Source organism: Tinamus guttatus, unplaced genomic scaffold (genome assembly GCF_059628265.1).
Source record: "Tinamus guttatus ecotype Peru unplaced genomic scaffold, ASM5962826v1 Tinamus_guttatus_pri_ptg000602l, whole genome shotgun sequence".
Taxonomy (NCBI): Eukaryota; Metazoa; Chordata; class Aves; order Tinamiformes; family Tinamidae; genus Tinamus; species Tinamus guttatus.
In genome coordinates this window covers 5,146,269-5,169,258 of record NW_028289136.1, presented here as the reverse complement: position 1 = coordinate 5,169,258, position 22,990 = coordinate 5,146,269, and the positions used below count along the sequence as shown (strand labels likewise).

The 22,990-nt window shown below is 47.3% G+C and overlaps 2 protein-coding genes and 1 long non-coding RNA gene across 5 annotated transcripts in view; 1 reads left to right on the top strand and 2 right to left on the bottom strand.

Moving 5' to 3' along the window:
• Nucleotides 1-5,920, bottom strand: part of GAB2 (GRB2 associated binding protein 2) — a 108,020-nt gene extending 102,100 nt beyond the window's left edge. For both annotated transcript variants that reach the window (XR_015913941.1, XM_088534980.1), the window contains exon 1: nt 5,847-5,920. Coding sequence is in view for 1 of the 2 variants with exons in the window: in XM_088534980.1 (XP_088391106.1) it covers nt 5,847-5,918 (72 nt within the window). In the remaining variant the exon portion in view is untranslated. The remainder of the gene's footprint in view (nt 1-5,846) is intronic.
• The window catches only part of LOC148592420 (uncharacterized), a 381,317-nt gene that overhangs the window by 97,036 nt on the left and 261,291 nt on the right, over nt 1-22,990 (top strand). The gene's annotated exons all lie outside the window — the stretch shown is intronic.
• The window catches only part of NARS2 (asparaginyl-tRNA synthetase 2, mitochondrial), a 48,715-nt gene continuing 41,483 nt past the window's right edge, over nt 15,759-22,990 (bottom strand). For both annotated transcript variants that reach the window (XM_010219884.2, XM_088535035.1), the window contains 2 exons: nt 21,612-21,638; nt 15,759-16,008 (listed from right to left, as the gene is read on the bottom strand). In XM_010219884.2, coding sequence (XP_010218186.2) covers nt 15,864-16,008; nt 21,612-21,638 — 172 coding nt within the window. In that variant the 3' untranslated portion in view covers nt 15,759-15,863. The remainder of the gene's footprint in view (nt 16,009-21,611; nt 21,639-22,990) is intronic.

The following is a 22,990-nucleotide window of genomic DNA, read 5'->3' as shown; positions in this document are numbered from 1 at the left end:
CAGTTGTGGGAATGATCCTCAACAAAGGGCAAGCAAAAGCACCGACTTGTTCCGTGCCTCAGTTTCCCCGTGCAGACTAAACCCTTCAGGGAGATCTGGTCCCACCGAACGTAAGTGCTGGGTGCATCACAGACCCAGTCTCAGTTACCTCAGCTGCTACTGAAATCCAAGTAAATATTTGCTCAAATGCAGATTTGAGTCACTACTGTAATTTATGTGTTTTGGTCTGGTAAACACTGTTACATCACCTCATGCATATGACACTGGCTTTAAAAGAGAAAATTTAAAAAAGGCTTCAGTGTCACTTCTGATCACTTCCAAAAGAAAAAAAAAAAGGAATACTGCTTCCTGTTATACTTTCCTTAAGTACTGTTTGTCTTTCTGAAGTTCAACCTGTGTTTTTCATCATCAATCTTTTACATCCACCCTGGACTTTGCCAGGGCCATCAGCCAGTTCGGAGGTCATGACGCAGTGATGACAGGCAGCTAATGCTTTATTCGAGCTGTCTCCACAAAGCCTCACCATGAGGTTTCACTTGCTACACCACGTGAAAAGCCCTAAGGACACGTCCACCTTGACCAACGCATCACCTTGGTGAGAAAAGCAAGCCAGCTCTGGCCAAACCAGTTGGAGCCTCGGCTGCAGCTGTCTTAGCACAGTACCTCCCCAAGGTCGTTAGCCTCATTAAGGAGTGAAACGTGGAAAATACACCTGGGTGGGGATCTCCAGAGCTGGAGAAGCCACAAGCTCTGCAGGTGACCTGTTCCAGTGCAGCACCAGTGTAGAACTTTCCCCGGTGTCCAACCCGAATCTCCAAAGCTGCAATTTGTGGTTGTTGCTCCTAGTTATGACACCTGCCACTACTGAGAAGAGTCTGGCTCCATTATCCCTTCGACTATCCTTCAAGCATCTTCAAGTTATTAGTTTAGCTCTTTGCCTCCTCTTCGCCAGAGCAAGCCAAGCTTACTTACCTTCTCCTGACACATCTTGTACCCTTGGCCACTGACCATCTTGGTAGTTCTGCACTGGATTCTTCTTCCTCAACAGCCTTTGCACCTTGTGGGACCCAACAGTGGTAACAATATTGAGGTGCAGCCTCACAAGCGTGCAATAGCGATTGCTCCTAGGCCAATATGCTCCTAACAGAGTCCAGTTTGTGACTTATCTTATTGAATATGACCATACGGCTCCACCGTAACCCCCAGACCCTTTTAGCAGGGCTGTCATTGAGCTGGTCCATCTTGCATGGATGGGAAACTGCAGGTATATGTTGAGATATCAAGAGGAAAATACAATCCTGGCCGATCAACTCAGACAAATGTTATGGTGCGGAAAGGAACTCACGACCAAAACGAACTGGAGAGAAGGTTACGGGAAAGACATTGTGTATTTTGAATCATCAATAATGATGCAGTGGAGAAACAAGCTGTGGAGGGAGCACGATCTCTGGGCTGCATTGCACAAGAGAGGCGGCGCTGCCCGCACGCACACGCTGCCCTGGGAAGAGAAATGCACCCCCTGACCTGCACAACCTTTTCCTGCTCCAGTGGAGCAAGTGTTTGTCCATCCTCTGAATCATAGGACAGACAACAGCTGAAACGCTTGCTGCTCCTTTTGAATTAGGCCTGCAGATTATAAGGGAGGAGCGGGACATGGCAAGGCAGCTTGACAGCTGGAATAAAATGTAAAGCAAGGGACTTCGGTGTTGCTGAAGCGTTGCACAAAGAATGTATTTGCCCAGGCTTGGATGACTTTCATGAGTATTTGAGACTTACCAGTGGATGCTAATGGCATGATTTATGTCCTAATGCTGCTTTGCTATCCCTCATGAATTCAGAGTAAAAATCCCTAAGTTCACCTAAACCAGCACCAAAAGGGATCTGGAAAACTTGGCAAATTTATTCCGCTACCTCAAAGCGGCATCGGCTCCCTCGGAGCAAGTGCTCCTTGGCCAACGAGCTCTTAGGAACTTCCACGGATGGAGACGCCGAGCCCTCTCCAGGCCGTCTGTTCCACTGCTTCCCTCCTCTTGCAGTCTGAGGTTGGAAGTTTTTCCTAACGCTGTTTTCCCTTGCAGCATTTTGAGCTCTTCACTTCTTGGCCTTTCTGCACTGGACACGGAGAAGAGCTCACTCCCTTCCCCTTTGCAGCTACCTTTTATATATACTCCTCTCAGTCCTAGACTAAACAACCTCCTTTCCTTCAGTCTTCTGGATTTTCTGCTCCTTGCAGTTGCTTTTCTCAGGATTTTCTGTAACTGGTTCCTATCCTCTGCAAAGGGGAAGACCCTGAGTTAAACATAGCACCCCCAAATGTGCCAGTTACCCATTAAAACTCCTGGCAGACAGAAAGGGCTATCACTTTGTTTATTAGCAATTTCTTTGTATTGTGCTGCAGAGCTAAAAGTGTGTCCTGGTCTTCTCTCCCAACACTAAATCTTCATTTAAATTATCACAGCATCAAACCCCATCTTGTACCTCAAGCATCTGAGCAACCACAACGGTTCCTATCTCAGCCCACATCTTATAGTCTCACTCAATGAGGATATTGATAAACCTGCTCAGGTGGGATATGAACCGTCTGCTTGAGGCCAACCATCTACATCATGCCCAAAGGCTGATTTAATGACAGGAAGCTTCAAGCTCTTCTCTATGAGAGTTATGTTTTGCACTGCTCCATCACCAGAAAGCCACCCCTGAATCCCATCATGCCAGGCACTGTGGAAACCCAAAACAAACCCACATATAACTCGGGAGACAACAGGCAGGCATGTCCTGCGAGGGGGCCCGAGGAGGCTGTGAGTCAGTACAGACCAGCACGACACGCGCTCGTCTCGGCTCATCAGCCACAAAACTGAAGCCAACATTTTTGTTTTGGGTTGTTGGTTCCTTATTCTTTTTCTCTCTCTTTTTTTTTATCTTCTTCTTTTTTTTTTTTCCTTATTGGAGTTTTAAGGAGGAGCTGGGTAGAGAAGTAAAGGACAACTTTGTGCTTTGGGGCTGCCTGCAAGGAGATCCTTCCATGCTTGAAGGTCAAAAGGGGAGTAGGTAAGAAAGTGTTTGCAAATCAAGGAAGTGGACGCTTGGCATCATGAGCAAAACTAAGGCTCAGGCTGCTATTTTGGTGTTTTCATTCCCTTTGATCTCCCTTTGTTTTGTTACTCTCTATGATTGGTACTACAGTAGCATCTGTAGGGCACATCTGAGATCATGGCCAATCTGTCCAGGGTCTACAGGAGCCCCTGTGCCAAAACAGCACATACCCTAGTTAGCAAGCAGAAAAGGGCACAGTTCATCCCTTCTGAAGTTGTCATAGTTCAATCAGATAAATTTCGCCCAAGGGAAGAGTAATAATTCTTGACCACCACCCAACACATTGCACAAGGAAGTCTTACATAAAAAAAGCCCCGACAACCTCCCATGTACCTTATGGCCTCTGTACTAAAACAGGGCAGATACTGCCCTAAACGCAGATTAATGCTGCATGGACTAAACGCAGAGGAGAGTCCTGTTCCCTACAGATTCAGAAGGAAGGTGGAAAGCAAATTTACGCATCTTCCCCGCTTGCCAACAATCCTTTTGAAAAGTAAAACCAGAACAAATGAGAGCTTACAGGAGCCCAGCGCTTCCAAGTGCGGTTTCAGCCACGCTCCCATGTGCAGATGTGCACATCTGAAATGCACTTGTTTAAAGGAAGGGAAAAAAAAGCAAAAGAAAGAAAAACAAACTATCATCTTCCCTCTGTCAGCGCTGTAGAAGCAGAAACTTCAAACGTGATTAGCAGCATCCTGCAGGCTGCGATTCCCTCTTTGAGCTCTCCCTGTAGAACAGAAACCGATGGCACGAGAAAAGTGGCCGAGCAGCGATTCGTTGCCTTCCTGTTTTATCAATATAAAAATCAGCCAAGCGCCACGGTGGTGGAAAAGCCACCGAGGTCCTGGCTACGTGTTTTGGCAGTGAAACTGATGTCAGGTTTTACAGGAGCCTGGATTCCTGCCCGCACCCATATGCTCTGAAGCTCTTCCTAAAGAGCACAAGCTGATCAACACTAGCACTCCTAGTACATGGCATGGCCGTATAATACAGCCATCTCTATACTAAAAAGTGATGGGGCAACCCCAAATGAGATATGGTACGAATGAAGGCCACACTTTTCCAGTCACTGATGTGCAGACTTCCCACGCGACACAGCACGCTTAAGTACAACCTCTATGTAATGGGGACTAGGAAGGAAAGAAGAAGAGGGAAAAGAAAAACCAAAGTAAGGTCCCCACCTAAGACAAAATAACCTCCAGAAGCAGCTACGGGCAAAATCCAGCCACTCGGGCCCATGGTCATACAGGAAGCCAGTGCAACCAGCAAGACTGGAAGGGAAGTCCCACTGACCACAGCTTTGGGCCCGGGGTGTAGCAAGAGCCCCTTGAGTTACATTCACTCATCGCTGCTTCCTGTCCCACTACGGTTGTGTGGGATGGCCGGGCGCATTTCGGAACGGCTCTGTTTCCTCTTGGGGGAATACGGCTGTTTTCAAAACAGAGGTGTCTTGCAAAGCACTTCGGGAGGCATCTGCATGAAAAGCACTCTTATGCCCATCAATAATTAGCAGTAACCACTGGCGTGTCACACCCACGTGTGGAGCAGTTAGCTGATTTATTCGGCTCCTGCTGGAATGCCGGAGCACAGGCAGGATATTCAGGAGGTGATGTGAGCGCCCTTTCATCGGGCAGATGCTGGGAAGCTAACGATGGGTGATGAGTTAAGACCACTGGTGACTCAGTATCAGCAATTAGTTGATTTCTGTGGGAGGAAGGTGCTTTGCTCCATTAAGCTAAAAGCATCCTCTGCTGTTCGGCATGCACAAAGTCAGGGTGTCCGTCTCGCACGCACCAGGCTTTGTCTCGGTACATTTTCTCAGGGTTTTTCTCTCAGCTCCATCACACACTCATACCCCCCTCCCTCCCTGGGCTACGTGGAGATGCTCCAGTCAATAACCCGTCTACGGCATGTAGGAGACCCCGGCCACACCACCCTGCCTGCGCTTCCCGGGACACACAGAGGGCAAAAGCAGCCGGAACGAGGGGCCCTTTTGCTCCAGGGAAGCACGAGCACCTCGGGAAGCAAGAGCATCCCGCTCGCTCCGGCCGCCGCGGCGCCAAGGAGCCCAAAGCCGGAGTTGGATGTCGGGAGGCGGCGCAGCCCTGACTTCATCCGCGAGTCACACGCCGCCGCCGCCGGCTCCCGCGGCTGCCGCTCCGGAGCTCCGGGGCCCGCGGCCCCTGCGCGAGCGTCAGGCGGACGGAGGGCGCCGAGAACAGTTATTTCTTTGAGCGAGGCGGCGATGCGACAGCGCTGGCATTTGGACCCGCTTTTATAACTTCCTCGAGCCGTTTGATCCGGACCGCTAATGACACAAACACGGCAAAAAAAAAAAAAGAGAAACGTCTACCGAAGCGCTGCCGCTGGTGCAATCTTCAAAGAGTTGGGACACGGGTGATTTACAGCCCCGCGAGCGGGCAGGGCGTGAGCAGCCGTTACGGGGGGTCCGGGCTGTTTCTACCTTCCCGCCGGGGCACAAAGCTGCTCGCGGGAGCCGCAACCTCCAGAGGCGCCGTCGCGGACCGGGAGCCGCGCGGGGCTCCGCGGTGGCAGCAGGTGCACCCGGCGCGGCCGCACATCCCCGCGCTCGCCGACACCTCCCTTTTTTTTTTTTTTTTTTTTTTTTCCTCTCCCCTCTTTTCTTTTTCCCTTTATTTTTCCCCTCTTTTTTTTTTTCTTTCCCCCCTTTTTTCACATTTTCTTTTTCCCCCCTCCGCCCGTTTTTTCCCCCGCGGAAGCCCCTCACTCACGTATCTCCGCAACTTCTTCTCGGGCGGGGACTTGCGCAGCCAGCCCGCGCACACCACCTCGCCGCCGCTCATGGCGCGGACGCGGCGCCGCCGGCAGCGCTCGCCCCAGGCCGGGGGGCCGCGGCCGCCTCCGCCCCTGCGGCCGCCGCCGCCGCCGAGCGCGGGCAGAGCAGGAAACGGCCTCTTTTTCCCCGGCTCACCACGCCTCCCTGCCTGCCCGGCTGCTGTTAAAGACACAAAACGCGGCGCCGCCGCCGTGAGGACGATGATGAGGACGATGATGATGATGATGATGATGATGATGGGGAGCCCCAGGCTGCTCTGGCAGCTCCAGCCCCCGCGGGCGCTGCCGTTCAGGGACACGAGCGCAGGGCGGTGGGATCTACGTCCATCCACGTAGGAACTTCAGCATGGGGGGAAAAGCTCCCACCAACTCTTAATTATTATTATCATTATTATTATTATTATTATTATTACTCACAGAGGAGGTTATGGGGATTTATTGCCACTCCCCCGCCCCCCTAGTCCTTTCCCTTCATATTAGGGATATTATGGACTTCTCGCCCCGGGGAGGAGGTTGGTGCCCCACAGGGTTTAGGGCTCTGCATGAGATGTTGGGGAGCTGGAGGGAAACAAAGAGGTGGAGGCAAAAGGCAGCCGAGTGCCACACTCCAGCGAAAAGAGGAAAATCCTCCTGGAAAAAAAGGGGGAAAAAAGAAGGGAATCGATAAAAGCTTTGTGTTTTATTATTGATTTTTAAATAATGGAGCAGTGCCCACTGAGCGGGGCTTTGGCTGCCACGTTTCATATTGCAGCGTGTGATGCCCTAGCTGAGGTTTAACCGTCCTCCGGCAGGGCTGGGAAGGCTCCGCACTGCGAGGTCTGGTCCTTTCCTGCTCCGAGGAACCAGTGAAATGTCCCGTCGGAGCCCGGAGAGGGGGATCGTGCTCTAAAGCTTCCTTTCCCCTTCATTCAAAAGCAATAAATAAAAAAAGTGGAAAAGGCACTGAAAAAAAGGAAAGTTCTCCAGCGCCGAGTTCTGCAACTGGGAAAACACGACCTGCCTCTCCGTGACGGCTCTGCCCCAAACCTGCTCGGGCACATTGAACCGTCCCGCCCTGCCTCAGTTTCCCCTGTTTTGTCAACTCGCCCAGCCCACGTGGGCAGGGACGGGCTCCCGTTCTGGTATCTGGGGCAATAACGCCCCGGTGCCGGCTGGGTGCTGGGGCTGAGACCTTGCATCACGTTGCAGGCGGGAATTAAAGCTCGAGGGCCTGGGAGAGGGAGGGATGACACCTCAGGACGGGGCAACGCGGGTGTTTATCACCTCCGTGCACACCGAAGGGAGAATTAACCCCTTAAGAAACAACTCAATCATTTATGAGAAACCCTCCCGTGTTTTTTCTTTTTCTTGCTGCCTTGGCTGTGCTGTCAAGTCAAGCCTAGACGCGGTTGCATTTCACGCGCTCTCCAGCCCACCACCATCGCAAGCACAAAATGAAAACTCCATGCAGAGAAACAACGTTTGAAGGGACGACAGGGCACGCGAATGGATCCGCGCGGAGTGTCCTCCTGCTCGGCGGGCAGGGAAGGGAAACGCAGCCTCCAAAATCACGACTTGAAGAAGGAAACGGCAGCGCCCGCGGCCTCTCGCGGAGCTGCTCGGACGGGCTGTGCCACCTACCGGCAGAAGGGAAGATGGGGAGAGTCCCGCGGCGGCTCTATCTGCCCCAAACGGCTCCTTGGTTCTTCCACCCTCAAACGCACCAGGTTAAAAATTAATCCTCAAGGAGGAGGGGAGTCTGGTGCTGTCCCTTCTCTCAGGTGGCAGCTCCAGCAGCTCTGGCCGCTTTCCACGAGTTGGGGCAACGGCAGCACGGGATGCTCTGAGATGATGGGAACAGAGGCACTGTAGCTCTGATGCCTCCTTAGAGGTTCAAAGAAAGGGAGAAAGGAAGAGATGACCCGTGTCCATGTGTCACACGTGCTCTTGGACGGGTCGGTGTGGTTACGAGGTCTTGCTCTTCCAAGGCAGTGGTGGGAAGCGGTTGCATCCAACCTGCTTTAGCCCTTTCTGGTGGGGAAACCTGGTGTTTCACTGAGGGGGTTGGCGCAGTCACAGAATCACAGAATCACAGAATGCTTAAGGTTGGAAGGGACCTCTAGAGGTCATCTAGTCCTCGTATTCCCTGTGCTTGCGGCTCATCAAATGGATTTTCCTAGAAATGAAGCGCACTCCAAGCTCAAGCCCAGCTGAGCTTCCCTCACTGCACTGGATAATTTCAGGTGGTTTCGTCTGGAGCTGAACCACACCGAAACACTACTGAAATAGCCTCCAATGTGGGGCTCAGATTGGAACATCTTCACACCCGGTCTATCCCTGCTGATGGCACTGGATCCAATACTTCTCATGCAAGCTCTTCGCATGGATCTAGATCTATTTTTTGCAGCTCTGTTTACCCTTGTTTCAGCTGGGGAGGGCAAGAGGAGGAAAGTGGGATACTGCAAATATTCTTCTCGTGTTCTTGTCTGGTGGAAGCTTTCAGATTTACACCTAGAGCTTGCTTCATCCCATCCCATGAAAAAAATGCATCATTTTTTCCTCTTTTTTTTTCTTTCTTCCTTCCCGCTTAGCCCACGCGAGCTTAGCATGGGAAGGACTCCCTCTACGGACCCTACTTGGCAGAACGGTGCCCTGACCCACCGGGCTCAAGCAAGCGTGGAACAGACCCCAATGAAACAAGCCTGGAGAAGCCTCAGCTCATTGCTGCCTGTTTCCCCCTGCCACCCGCACGGCTCCGGGAGCAGATGGTGCTCGGCGGCCGAATCGAGCAATTATCCCACCAACACCCTGCGAGGCCTCCGCGCGCCGGGGAGCCGCGTCACCCTCAGCCAGGAGCTGCTGTCTGCCCGTGCGGCGTAATTGGATGTAATCGAGTTTAATTTGGCCGGAGCAGTAACTCCGAAGACTTTTGTAACTGGATTACGGTCGGCTCGGCGGTCATGTGCCATTATATTTGCTGGGCAAAACAGAAGCCAGGATAAAAACAGATGCTTTGCCTCCCCCCTGCTCCTCCTTTGCAATGACACCCCTGCAGGATATGAGCTTGCACTGTATAGCCAATATAATGAACTAAAAATTCTATTAGAAGGAAGTCGTTGCTGTCATATTACATTCAGGCCTCTCCCCAGAAGTGTAAATTATCTAGCAAACGCATCTCCACTTTTGTTTATGATCGTACAACACACACCAGCTTGGAGCTAAAGAGACCGGAGCGGTTTGCACGTATCTGGGATGCACGTGAGCTCCGAGGCCCGTAAATCTCATTATCCTCATTGTACAAAGAGGGAAATTGAGAGCAGGAGCAGAAGTCAATGAATGATGGGGAAGGAGACCCACAGGTCCCATTTTGCACTGCGGGGAAGCACCAAGGGGTGTATGTACAGCAGAAGCATAGCTCTGCTCTGGGTAAGTTATAGATGAGAGTAAATACAAGGAAACCAGCTGCACCACAGTCTTATCTTGCGAGCCCCATGCAGCTCCTGCCAACGCTAAGCCATGAAGGCAGCACGTAACAGCCTGTTCCCACCAAATATCAGGCCAAACTTGGCAAATTCAAGACGTCGCCGTCTTTCCAAATGGGCCCGGATGCTGAGTGACGACACCGGGACATCCTCCAGACAGATGCTGAGACCTGCAAACGCAGCCTAAAACAGGGTACTCCTTTACCAGGGAGGATCCTCACTGGAGCAACCTGTGGTTGTGACACACTGCGGTGGTTTCAGGCACTTCAGGCCAGTTAAGATGCACGTTGTATTCCTGGTTCAAACAGCCACTGCGTTTCGGCACCTCCTAAAAGCCGGTTGCTGAGCACAGAATTGCACATCAGGCATAAGAAGACCAGGCGAAGTGTGGGGAGGTCCCCAAGGGCAGGGGCAGAGCGTGGCCTCCATGTCCTGGTGTGGAACCCTCCAGAGCAGATCCCCTCGCAGCTGAACGCCGTCGAGTTGCAGCCATGCGCGCCTCTGCTTTGGGCCACATGGTCCTCTGGGTTTCCAATAACCTGGGAGATGAGCAGCTCACAATGCTGCATCTCAGAGGGTTTAGCACAAACTTGCTTCCTTTTTCCACGCTATCACCGTTACAGATGGCAAGACCTCAAGGAGGGACTGGAGTAATGCGGTGCCAGGACCAGGGCACGTACTCCAAGGAGATGGCAATATAACCCTGGCAGACTAGCCACCGGGCAAGTTCATTAACAGATAAGCCAATGAAGATCGTCAAATACTTGAATCCTGCACTTCCTACACCACCATAAATGCTAATAATTTATTAATGCCATAATTATTAACGAGATTTGAAGGACTGTTTGAGGTCTTTATAAACCAGGCCCTCAGATGCTCACAGCTGGATCATCTGGGGCTGCAGACTGACCATCCTGCTGGCACCAGCTGAGAAACGACTCTCGGTAACAGAGATGGCAGAAACATGTCCTCAGCCCACGAAGGTGAGCCTGGAGGTCTAACTCTGCCCTCACCTCGGGCTGTGCTTCCCTCCACAGACTCAGGAGAGTCTGTCTGTCCCTGACATCCCTGTGGTCACCTCGTGCATCAGATGTCCCACTGGACAGCCCTGCTAGCAGGACACAGAGAGGACACGGGGCTTGGGGCTGTCTGGGCCTGCTGAGCGTGTCCCAGGGTCGGAGCCCAGCCTGCATCTCAGCAGCACAAGGATCTCAAGGCTACTTCGCGTGGCTCAATCCGGCTTAATCGCGACACGGAGCGTTCAGCTGGATCTTCAGGATCTTCAAAGAGCAGCAGAGACACTCCTGAATGCTCCAAAGCCACTTTGAAGGTAAAGACACCATAGGACTATCATTAAAAAGCCATTGTGCTTATGAAACGTAATTACTCTCCCCTGTGGCTTGAGGTCTAGCATCGCTTGGAAGTCATGGCAGAGCAGACAGTATGGTCCAACACAGAAAATAAGTGTTTACCAAGGTTTATCGAGGCCACTTTCTAGACCATACTATATTTTCTTTTTTCTGAGCAATTTCTGTGTTTTTTGGCCAGTAACCCATATGATGGGTTACTTTTAAAAATTTAGACTTCCTTTACAGCACACACAAAATATGCAGCTATTGGTGAAAAGCATCAAGCTCCTGCTAAGCTCTGTGAGCACAGCTCAAGCTTTGCAAGGAAAATTAACAATACATTCTTTTGGCTGCCTCGAATTATTCAGAAAAAGAGAAAAAAAGCAACTGTAAGAGTACTAAAACTAAGGAACATTACTGTAAGATATGCACTGTCGCATATGAAAGGCCTCAGGATGTAAAGGGAACAACACAAAACACTGAAACAAAGTCTGAGAAGTTAGAAATGCCAAAAAGCAATTGAAACTGGACCCACTGCACCCCTTCTTTGTTGCTTCTGGTGTGTCAGTGCACCCAAAGGCAAGCAGGGGAGTCACCAGCGGTGTCACTGAGCAGGGATTCAGGTATCTGGGTCAGGTTCTTGGTTCTGCCACACACTCCTGGTAACTTAACTGCTCGATGCCTCAGTTTCCCCCGGTACAATAGTGCCAACAATAACAACATGGATTTGGAAGCATTTCACACACATTTCACCCATCATCAAGCCTGCAAGTTCTGATGGGGCTGGTTACATCTCTCAGATGGCCACAGAGTCTTTTCCTTCTCCTGCCCTCTTCATGAAAGCCTGCAGGATGCACGACCTGTCTCTTTAAAACATCTTTACCTAATGCCTTGTGCAGAAGACACTGAGATATAACTGTAGTTTGGATAATAATACATTTCACTGCAGCTATAAAGCAATGGGAGCCATAATTTCTTTGAACTCTGGGTCAGACTTGTTGTAAGCCAAGTCTGTAAGAACTCGTATAGTAAATTATATATATCTCTTTACCAGCAGGATCATAAAATAAAACTTTACAGTCTTTCAGCAGGTCAGGGTTTTGCAACAAACAGTTAGACAAAATAACAAATTCCACCCCTGAGACCACCGTTTTTGCAGTTTCTGTAGTTTCGGTTAGATTTGAGGAAATGAGAACTTTGATGGTCTTTATACAAAATCTTCCTTATTTCTCCTCTGGATCCAACTCCCAATTCTCCCCAAGCTTAAGGCAAAAGCTCAAAGAACAGCAATAACTGTTGTTGGTTTCAGCAGCAGGAAAGTCTCACTTATCTCTATACACACATTTAACAGAAACGACGACCAAAGTGTTTCTTGGCAAATGGGTCCCCTTCATCCCCAAAGAAGAACACATCTATAAGCTATTTCCCCTAACAATCAATATTAGTCTAGCACAACTATACATTAAATATCCCATCAAAGTCTTGGCCTTCCCTCCAACAACTAATGGGCTGTAAACCACAACTACTGCTGAAAAAAAAAAATGGTTGCACTGCTGTTTTATCCCCAGCAGTGTCCTCTCAATGGCTCTGCCTGATTTTGGAAGCCCATGGACCCCAGTTGTCCATGTTGTTGGTTCTTACCTCAAAAGGTCAGGGTGAGGACAGACCTCAGAGTGCTGCTGGCTGCCGCAGGAACCGAAACTTCCAAAAAACCTACTGAAAGGATGCTGGTTACCTGTGTTTGAGCTGAGCACTTACTGCCTTCACACATCCCATAATGAGCTCCTGCATTCAGGCCAGGAGAGGATTCTTATATGCAAAGGGCAAGAGGTTCTTACTTGAAGTGTCAAGAGTTTTTACTGGGCTTCGACCACTGCAGGAAGCCAGAGTTAAGATATAGCAAGGAAACATTTAAGTCTGAAGAAATTATCACTGTATTTACCCGACTGCATGTCCAAATGAAATGGCCTCCTCTGTCCTCTAGATTGGCTTCCGCTTCATTCTGAGAGCAGATTCAAAGGAAATGCATGACATTCCAGATGGAAATCCCAGGCAAAACACAGCACATTCCTTGGCAATATCAACTGGCGTTACATATACACGTAGCACGAGGCAAACAATGCCAACCTTGAGCAACAGAGTGACTCCCTCCCTCTCCACATGCCCCAAAATCAAGATTTTCTCAAGAATACTGATGACAGCATTAACCTGAAGCAGTGCCATCACACAGGCTCTATCTACCCTTCCCTCCCTCAGACAGGCAAAGACTCTTTCCAAGCCTGGATCCCCTTTTTTTCTCTCTTGAGAGAGCTTTCAGGTGGTTTCTTCCAGTGGGAACCACTCTGCTTTCCTTCTGCTGCTGGAGCCATGTCTTTAGGGACAGTTTTCAGGCCAATGCTCCTAACCTCAACCCTTCCCATGAGATCTGCCAACTCACCGGGTGCCTCTGAACGTAGAAGCTCACATAGGAGACCAGGGAGTCTGCTCCTCTTGGACTGATGGTCAAACACGGCCAGATTCTCTCTGAGTGCAGCCTTGCTGCATCTTTGTTTAAAATCTGCCTTTCTACAATGGCTCAAAAGCATTTAAAACACAAAACTCCCTTCTGACACTTCTTGCACGCCTGCCTGCAAATAAGCCAAAGGCTCAACCTTTTCAATATATCCTGCAGAAAACTCTTCTCCAGGTGAAGAATGAAGGGCGGATCGCCCCAGCCCTCTGCTCTTGCAAGCTGTCACCTCACAGGGGCCCGGACAACCATTTGGCAAGCCCATTTCAAACACTCCCACTGCTCTTCCCTTTAACTTGTCACTCAGCCCACACCATCCCACAGCTTTCTGCCACCTCCTATTATCTTCTTTTCCACACCTTGTTTATTTTTTTTATCCTGTAGCTGTTTAGCCCCACCCGGCCCATCAGACTCCTTGCTGAGCCATCACCAACCTCCTGAATTGTGGTCCTGAGAACAACTTGCTCATGCCAGCAGCTACCCAGCTACTCCAAAAGTGCTCCAGGGATGACAGTGGCCAGGATACTGCTCTGCCACCCCCTGTTTTCAACGGAGGGGCTTCCAGGTCTAACCCTCTTGTGTAATTATAGCATCTATGCCAAAATAATCAATAAGGACCCCTTGATAACTGGTGGTTATTTAAGAATGTGGTGGGCAAGGGGCTGTTGGGCAGCTTTCCACTTCTTTCTGCTGAAAGAACTTGTTCCAAAATGTAAGGCCTGAGCTTAAGCAGTGACGGCCCACACTAAGAAAACCTGTTAAAAGCAGAGATGGTCCAAACACACACAGATACTTGGGTATCTGATTTAGGAACTTCTCAGTGGTTTCAAAGACCAGGCAGATGCTTGAACCCTTTCGTGGAACCAGACTTTTTGGCCCTGGCTATATTGGAAACCACAAACGAATGAATGCAGTTAACACCTGCCCACTTGAGCGGAGGAAGAAGATATGAAAGAAATCTGAACATGCAAGAGATGCCTCAACACATGCAAAAAACCACCCCAAAACAATGATCTTGTGGTGAAGTTTTCTGCCTGACTGTAATACGTGTGAGCCCCAGCCACGGACCACAGTGAAACATGGCAGGTGCCACACTACATAAACACATATTATTATATACTGCAGGTGCAGCTTTATCCAGCCCTACCAGAGAGAACTGGGACTGCAGTATTATCAGTGCAGTCCTATTTGATTACTGTTTTTCAGGCTCTTTCATCTGCTCTGAAGAAAAGTCTTTAGGGTTGTTCTGCAGCCACTTCACATTGTGTGTGCTGATTTACATCAGGTTCATTAGCAACAAGGCTGTTACCTTGGAATCCTTCCCTCTTTACATATTGTTTATACCGCTGCAATCTTGGGCTTCTTGGGAGCAAGCACTATGCAAATGACCACTGGTGATAACTGAGAAGGGAAGGATGCTGGAAAACCTCAGTTCAAGTCCCAGATAAACCACTGGTTTCCAATTGCCTTAGGTGAGTCACCTGATCTGCCCTCAATCCTGTAATCAGAACAAAAATGATTATTTCTCTACCTGGCAGGGAGGCTGAGAGCACAAATCCATTAAGGACTGCAAGGCATTCAGATCCTATGGTGATAAGCAATTACTTAATACATATGCAATAGCTGGGAGCACATGTTGGTTGTTTTGAAATACAGACAAATGTGCTTGGCCAGATAAGCATGTATTTTCTCAATAACAACAACAAGCCAAGCAACCATAACAACAAAAAGAGCCCCCTAAGCTGCGAGTTGGCTTTGGGGATATGAATGAACCTCATCTAACTGAACATTTCTTTCAGCTATGACCATGTGCTCTCTTGGAGATAGAAAACAGATACCTCCTGCAGGAGCTGTGCAGTTAATGGGGGCACATGGGAAATGAAACATCTATCAAAGAGCCTGTAGGAACCAATGATGCTGCTGGGTGCCACAGTTTTATGACAGAAGAAGAAACCATACAAGGTTACAAAACAACTCTGTGTGCATTTTTATTGATGATTCACAAAATCAAACATCATAATCTCCTAATTCACTCCTGCAGTTACAGGATGATGTTTTTCCTTGCAAGGTTTGGCTGATTTTTTCCAAGGTAAACACAATTTGCTTTTAATTCTGGGTGGGGAGAATCATATTTTATTGCTGCCCTTTTGTAAGAGCAAGTGCATCAGGGCAACGTCAATACTTCGTAATTTTATAACACTCCATCTTCGAAGCACTGAGCAGGCATTTAATTAAAGCCTATTAAAGCCTCACTGCAGCCCTGGCTCCCAATACATTTTAGGACACACCTCCTTATTAATATTTCACATAAAAAAAATCCACTACCTCCCAACAATGCTTATTCAGTACTTCCAGGGCTCGTGCTGCTCTCATGAGAATCTTAACCCTTTGGTTAAGTGGGATTTATTAATACTTGGAAGTGCACTGAAGACATGAACTGTTGCCAAATTAACTGCAAGTGTGCCTCCATAATCCTACCAGAAAATATATGATTTTCAATAACTGCGTGTTACATTACCCAAATTCCACTAGTATAAAAATTCTTTTGACCTCCCAATAAGTTATGACACTTTTTCCTGTGCTAACGGGTTAGATGCACATGGTCCGTTTTCTCCGTGTGTGTCAACTGCGGAGCTACAGGAGACAGGAGTGAGAAAACCTGGGGAAAGGAATGACATCCTTGATATTGTCCACTCCCAAGAGGTACTGCAGGTAGCGTTCAAACCCCATTCCGAAGCCTCCGTGAGGAACTGAGCCAAATTTTCGGAGGTCTAGATACCTGCAATTTAAACAAAAAGTTACATTTGTAGCACGGTTACGCTGTTGAAATGAAGAGTTTCTTTCTTAGTTTTGCCTTCTGTCTTAATTGCTTCTTTGAGCCCGTGCATTTCTGCCAACACAGACTGCACCGGTCAGGGGTGCCAAAAGGGGCAACTCTCTGACAAGCAAAATAGCACGAGCCCCACATGCAAGTGCATTTCAAGCAGCACAGCTCTGCTTCTGCCAATACACTCCAGCCTGTTTCCCTGGCATGCAAAGAGCAGAGCTCTGCTCACATAAGGGGAGTTTCAAATCCAGACATGAACGTTTCCATCGTCAGAGCTGGAGTCACCTGCTCGGCTCTGGCTCGTCCTTACCGTGCTGCAATCTGCCCTGCAACAAATTCTACCATTTTCTGCTGAGTTGTCTTTTCAATAGTCCAAATCACTTCATTTCCAGTAATTTCTTTAGACTTGTGCATTGACCAAATAGGTCTTGCTGTCTGCTAAAATAGTCCTTCAGCTTTTTTTATTTTCCTTTTAAGATTATTATGAGGCTTTTAGTTACTTTCACTTCAATCACTCTTACAGCCTGATTCATTTATTTCCACAAGTGGTCAGCAAAAAATCTTGGACATAGCTTGTCCAGAATTCAGCCCTGGAATAAGGCATTTTATTTTGGAGAAAAGTACCTGATGCCCACAGAAATCTCAGTTCCTTAGTCTGGAAGCAGATTTTCCAAATTTATGGTTGTTAACCTATGGCTGCAATGTGATGGTTTTACTTTAGACTTCCCTGTTCCCCAGCTGGACTCTATCTGATGCGATGCACTAGGTTTGTAGCTATAAATCGTCACTAATAGCTTTATTTTTATTTTCATGGGAGGAAAAAAACCACCTCAATGGTTCTGCTGATTTATGGAGTCAAACTTTAGCTTGCCCAGGCCACAAAATTGTTATTCTTTACATGAAGGCATTAGTAGGGGACTGAGTCACTCGAGGTTACTACACGCTTCTGATCTTGTATGAACATTTCCTCATCTCTTCTTTTTTTAAAAAACAAGTACATTTAAATACATATCAATAGTGTCAGTCTTTAAAAAGACACTTTGCTGTGGTCTTTGATGGGAGCTTAAGCTCACAAGCTTAAGCATTTTGTTTGATTGAGACCTCTATTTCAACAGAATGAAGACAAATAATGTGACTGATCTATTTGCAGAACAGAAATACAGTCTCCAGCAAGGAGGGCTGCAAGAGGTTACTCTGACAGCTCAGCTTGACAGCATGCCTTTTAGGTCATGAAATATTATTTTCCCTTACAATTCATTAACAGTAATAAAGTTTGGGAAGTCATTTCTTGCAATCAATCCAATCTTTAGTTTTTTTCCCCATTTTTTTCCACCTCCTTTCCACTGCTGCTAGTAGTAACCCCAGAAGCAGAACTTCTCACCCGCTCACTGACACAGAAGGGCAGTGTTGCCAATGCTGCAAGTTGGACAGGCTCAAGGGCAGCCACTTCATGACTGTTGGACAAACACAGGCACCTACGGAGGTAGCGGGCGCTGCTCCGGGGAGCTCATCCTTGCTTTTTTAAGGATTTGCAAGGAAAATGATGCTCAAAGTTGATACTGCGAAAGATCTCACAAATCTGAGGGACTTGGGTGCAACTGGCAAACTGGTGACAACTCTAGCTGCAACTAGGAGTTTAGAGCATGGCACAAGCACAGGCGATGAAATCAGGGAGCGTGGCTCAGTGCAAGGAGAGTTGAGACTGAGCCCAGCATCTTTTCTTCCTTTTAGCTGGCTCAGAGTTTATAAAGTCATTGTAAAAGAGATGAAACAACTCAGCCTCTTCCAGATGAACAATAATGAATTCTGCCCTTATCCAATGCTTTCAGCCTGTAGATCTCAAAGCACTTTCTGAAGCCATTTTGGCAAAGAAAAAACTGAAACCAAACCCATTAAAGTTTAATGGAAAAGCCCACTGAGCTAAAAGTGCTGTAGGATGGGGCCTGTGAATCCTTTCGGATGAGCGTGCTTAGGAGAAGCAAAGGAACTGAGAAATTTTCCATTCTTCTCAGATGAAAGGAAGAGTAGCTGCATGCAGATACAGAGAAAACTCCCGTTAGGCTGGAAACTGCTCCCTGAGGTTCTGTTCATTCAATGACCCCCAGACACTGGATGTTTCTCACCCCAAAACCATCCACAAAGGAGTCTTGCCATCTCTCTCAGTAGCTCGTACTCCAGAAGCCTGAGCCCTCCATTGGCAACCAGGGGGTTGTGCAGCATTATTTCATGGGGGAAATATTTTTCCATGACCCTAGCCGGCCCCGGAGTTCATGTCCTAGACCTGGAGGACTGGTAGTTCTTCTGAGATTTGTATCTGACTAAACTATGTGCTGCAACAACATCCCCTGGCAGGGAATTCCAGGAGCTTGTTATGTGCCAAGTTAGAAAAGCATTTCCTTTCATCCATTTAAAAACCTGCATCCTTTTATTATCAGCATAAGCTCCTGTGTTGCACGGCATGCACTACGAAGAGCAGTCTCTCTTAGTGACCATTCATAAGCAGAATATATTCTTTTTTCGTTGGTCTCCTTTCAAAACAAATATAAGCTTGGGTCTTTTATTTAACCCCCTGCTTACACTGAAGCCTCCTCACACAGTTAAAAGAAAAGCAGGGCTGAAGGAACAAAGACATCGCACAGCCCGTGGAGCCGAGTATTCCACAGGAAGGAAAAATACATTAACGTGAAAAACTTGGGGAATAAAACCTGCTAATGAAACGACGTGAAATTTCAAGGACTGTTTTGGGAGATGCGCAAAATATCACACGTTCCTGGTGCCAAGGGAAACACCACCTTTGGTTTCACACAGCTTCTGCTCGGTTGGAGCAGAAGGGCTGAAGTCTCTCTGAGAAGTCCCAACGAAGACACCCAGGGAAGGCAAGGGCCAATTCTCACACAGATGTTGGTGGGGTCTGGTTTGGCACTGACCTTCTGCCTGTCTCCATACAGTCCAGCACGGAGTTCTGGGCTCTTCCGTCTATTTAGCAGTGATAATAAAATGAACCTCCTGCCAAGGAGAGCTAAGGGCTATCTGTTTTTGCTGAACTCTGAGGAAGGTTAAAGGAAAATATTAATTGTGTCACTGGATTAGAAGTGGTTCTCCAGGGTTGCTGTTTCTTACGTCCCATTTGATGCTCAGCTCTTCCTCCCTACTTTGCAAAACAAGGACAAGGATCCAGTGGGATGCTCTGGCATTGAACTGCAAAGGAGATTAGAAATGGAGGAGGCCAGCACTGCTCAACCTTGCCCATGCAGAGCGGGGACAACGCTGAGATGACACAGAAACGTCTAATTCGAGAGAGATGAAACCTGGGGTCTGACATCAGGCTCAGGCCCCCCATATACAAGGCCATGTATTCCCAGAGATTTCAGCCTCTGTCCCCCAGGGCTAGCAGCCTAAACTGGCCAAAAAACAGGAGGAAGGAGGCACAGAGACAGCGAGCGATTTCCCCATCCCATCTTCACAGACTGCCCTTGGATTAGCCAAGACCACAGTTTACAGTACTGGGCTTTTTGCTATTTACTGCTTGAAGGGAGGAGTCAGGAAAGACTGACCTCCCCGCTGAGGAGATGCAGGTGGTTCTGCACTTGTCCTTTACCTACCTTTTTGAAAAGTTTTCTGAAAGGCAGGAATGGGCAAAAGCCAAATAGGGTTTCAGATCATCAACTGCCTGCACGCCCAAGAATTCTGCATGCACGACACTTCTGGAGCACTTCTAGAGGTGCCACTATACCCTCATGCTCAGCAGGGAAGAAGACAGGCAGAAACAGGATATGGCAGCATATAAAGGACTTCAAAAGGGACCGTGTTTCATACAGCTACCCCTTCAACAGTTAGCAAATATTATATTTAAAAGGAATGATTCAACTGTTCTGCAAAGATTCTGTGCGCCAGCCTTGGAGACTAAATTCAATCACTCAAATGGAGAAGACTGAATAGATGGATGCTGGCAAAGCCACCTGCCTCTTTTCTGTCACATTCCAGACCGAAGGGCAGAAGCCACCCACAATGCTTCTGTCCTGGTCCCTTCTAGCAGGCCCTGTTAAGGTGTGGGGTACCAATAGCACCAATCTTCTCTGGGAAGCTGCATCATCCTTGCTGGAGAGCAGGTAAGAGGGAGGAAAGAGTCTCTAGAATGTGACTGCGATAAATCACATGAAACTGCAAACTGGTGATGAACCAAGTCTTACTGTTCTCTCCTGAAGGAAATATAAGGCAAAACTGGACCATTTTAGTAGTGCTGCAAGGTTCCCTGACACTGGACACCAGAACTTCTCAGGCTGCTTCTTAGCATCTAACCCAACCACTGATCATTCTGGGTCAGGATAATCCTTCCATGCCTCGTATGCAAACATCTACATGTGCTAATGTGCTAACTATGTTCCTCCAGGATAGGTGGTGCTAGCCAGAGTTAGGAGGAGAAAACCAACAACGTAGCCTGTTAAGGATCATCAGGGGTCCTGGGATATTTCTGAGAATTTCATATTAGTTCCAAGGGGACAAAATCAAGGAACAGATGCTAAATGGATTCAACTTGAAGGTTACCTCCTACCACAGGTTTGCAGTGTTGTAAGAACAGCTCTCTGCCAGCAGTCTTACCTGGGGACACACACACCAGCTCCAGTCTAAGTTCAACTCTATGGCTGTCTACAAATATTTCATATGAACAGAAGCTATGGGCTCAAATAAATTACAGAGAAAATTCCTGAAGGGATATGCTCTGCATTGGATGAAATGATACATCACATTCTGGCCCATAAACACAAACACTACAGGAAGACACTGTTTCTATATGGATGATACAAAAGTCTGCAATATACTGGGCTATTTCCAAATCATTTTATATTGTGGGAAGAGGAGAGGATGAGAATACTGTATTTATTCCACCTTTATCATGACAGTGTCCCTAATGATCATTCCAATACTGAAGAGCATTTGAACACACTCTTCTAAATTTGAAATTCTCTTGCACTGTTGCCCTCTCAGTATTTACGACAAAGTATATACAGAGAAACATTCTTCAAGAGGAGCATAAAAATATTGTCATTTTAATAGACTAGACCACTAATTCAAAGGTTGTTTTGTCTCCTCAGGAGGAGGGTTGCAATTGCTTCAACCATTTTGTCAGGGAAAATGTTTCGACCCAACTGCCCCGTCAATAGCAATAGCAGTTATTCATGGAGCTGCTAAAGGTCACAAACTGCTTGTGGTTCTGTGTCCTGTTTATCTCACACAGCAGTGGTCAGAATCTATTCAATTTTGTACACAGTTTAATGATTTAATATCAAAATTCACTGACAGGCTGTAAATTAATCCACTTTACACCATAATGACAGGAATGAATTGCCCTGTGAGTAGACAAATTGGGAAGATAAACTAAGTAACCTTAGATTAAATTTTGTTCAAATGAACTGGCTGTTCCATTTAGACTGGCAGCGATGGCAGGGCAAATGGGCCAAGAAATCTCCTCTGAGAAACAAGATCAAAACCAGAAACAGTTGTTTAAAGAGTCTCAAAGGAAGAAATACAACTTGCAGAACAAGATATTGTCTTACCATTGGTAGGTATCTGCGAGTCCCAACCTACGAATAATAAAAAAAACACTCTCATAAGGAAAACAACATAGTGGATCTGTAAAAACAGCACTTGCCTAGAAGAAAGTGCTGCAGTGAATTAAACTCAGTACAAAAAGTGAAACTAGAGGAAGACATGATAAGCTTCTGTGGATTCTGGTACTTGGTAGACGATCTTCAATAGATTCCTAACATGCTCCTCAAAATATTTAATTTTGGAAGCACACAGAGCCTTGTGCATAATCTTGATTTTAACCACGTTGGTAAACTCTGCCTGTGAATGTTTGCAGAGTACAGGTTTGCATATCATATTTACCAGGACACGCAGCCAGGTTTCATTTATGAGTCAAATGAGATTTTTGCCATGTATGTGCTACAGAATGAGGCAAATTTTCTCCTTTTTTTTAGTGCACAAAATTGCTAAACTTCCATTAATGTGCAAGCATTTCTGTAAAACTACTAAAATTTATTTCTAAATGCCACCAGTGCAACTCTGGGCCTTTTCCTGCCCTCACAGAATTGGTGGGAAGCTTTTCCATTTCTCTCAATGCAAAAAAGCCTCTGTAAGCCAAAAGAGGATTGGCTTCTCTAATATTCAGTGCATAACAAATCTGTCCCTCACTAGGACTGTGAGAACTATTCCATGAAATGTGGACAAGGAGACAAGAATCCAGTTCTTCATCTCACAATTACACTGGCTCCACAAGAAGCAGGCTTGAAAGCAAGAAAAAGATATTTTGGCTCAGCAGAAGTGAGAAAACCTACGATAAGAGGTGTTACTTTTCCAGTCTTATTTTCCGGAACATCTTCAAGGCAGAATTGTACTTTAAGCCACTGAAGAATTATTTAAAGCAATTCCTATGACTTTTGTTTTTGTTAAATGAAAAAAAAAAAGTCTGTCTTTAACGCCCCCACAAGCACCTCTCATAGGTCCCCCATGCTTTGAGGGCAGTAGACTCCAAGATCTCATGGAGATTACTCCTTGGGTAATAACATCAAATGAAAAAGTGCACCAGGCACCTTGGCTTTAGCTGGAACATGTCTGTTTCTGGAGGGTTCAGAGGGAGAGCAACAAGCAATGCAGGGAGTACTATCTTCCTACACCATAAATTAGGAACTAATGTTCTGGTGATTTTAATTGCCCTGCCTTTTGGATTCATTACGCTGAAAGGGATTTTGCTCTTCTCCACTGACTAGCTACATCTCTGTGAGTATGCAGCTGAACTGAGTGATAAAGTCATTCACAATGTGCAAATGACATTACTCTGGGATTAATCTTCCTCCAGAATTGCTTTGTACAAGTGTATGACTGGCACAAATTGACTCAGATGAGTAATGAAAGGTTCTTTTGAAAAGCGAGA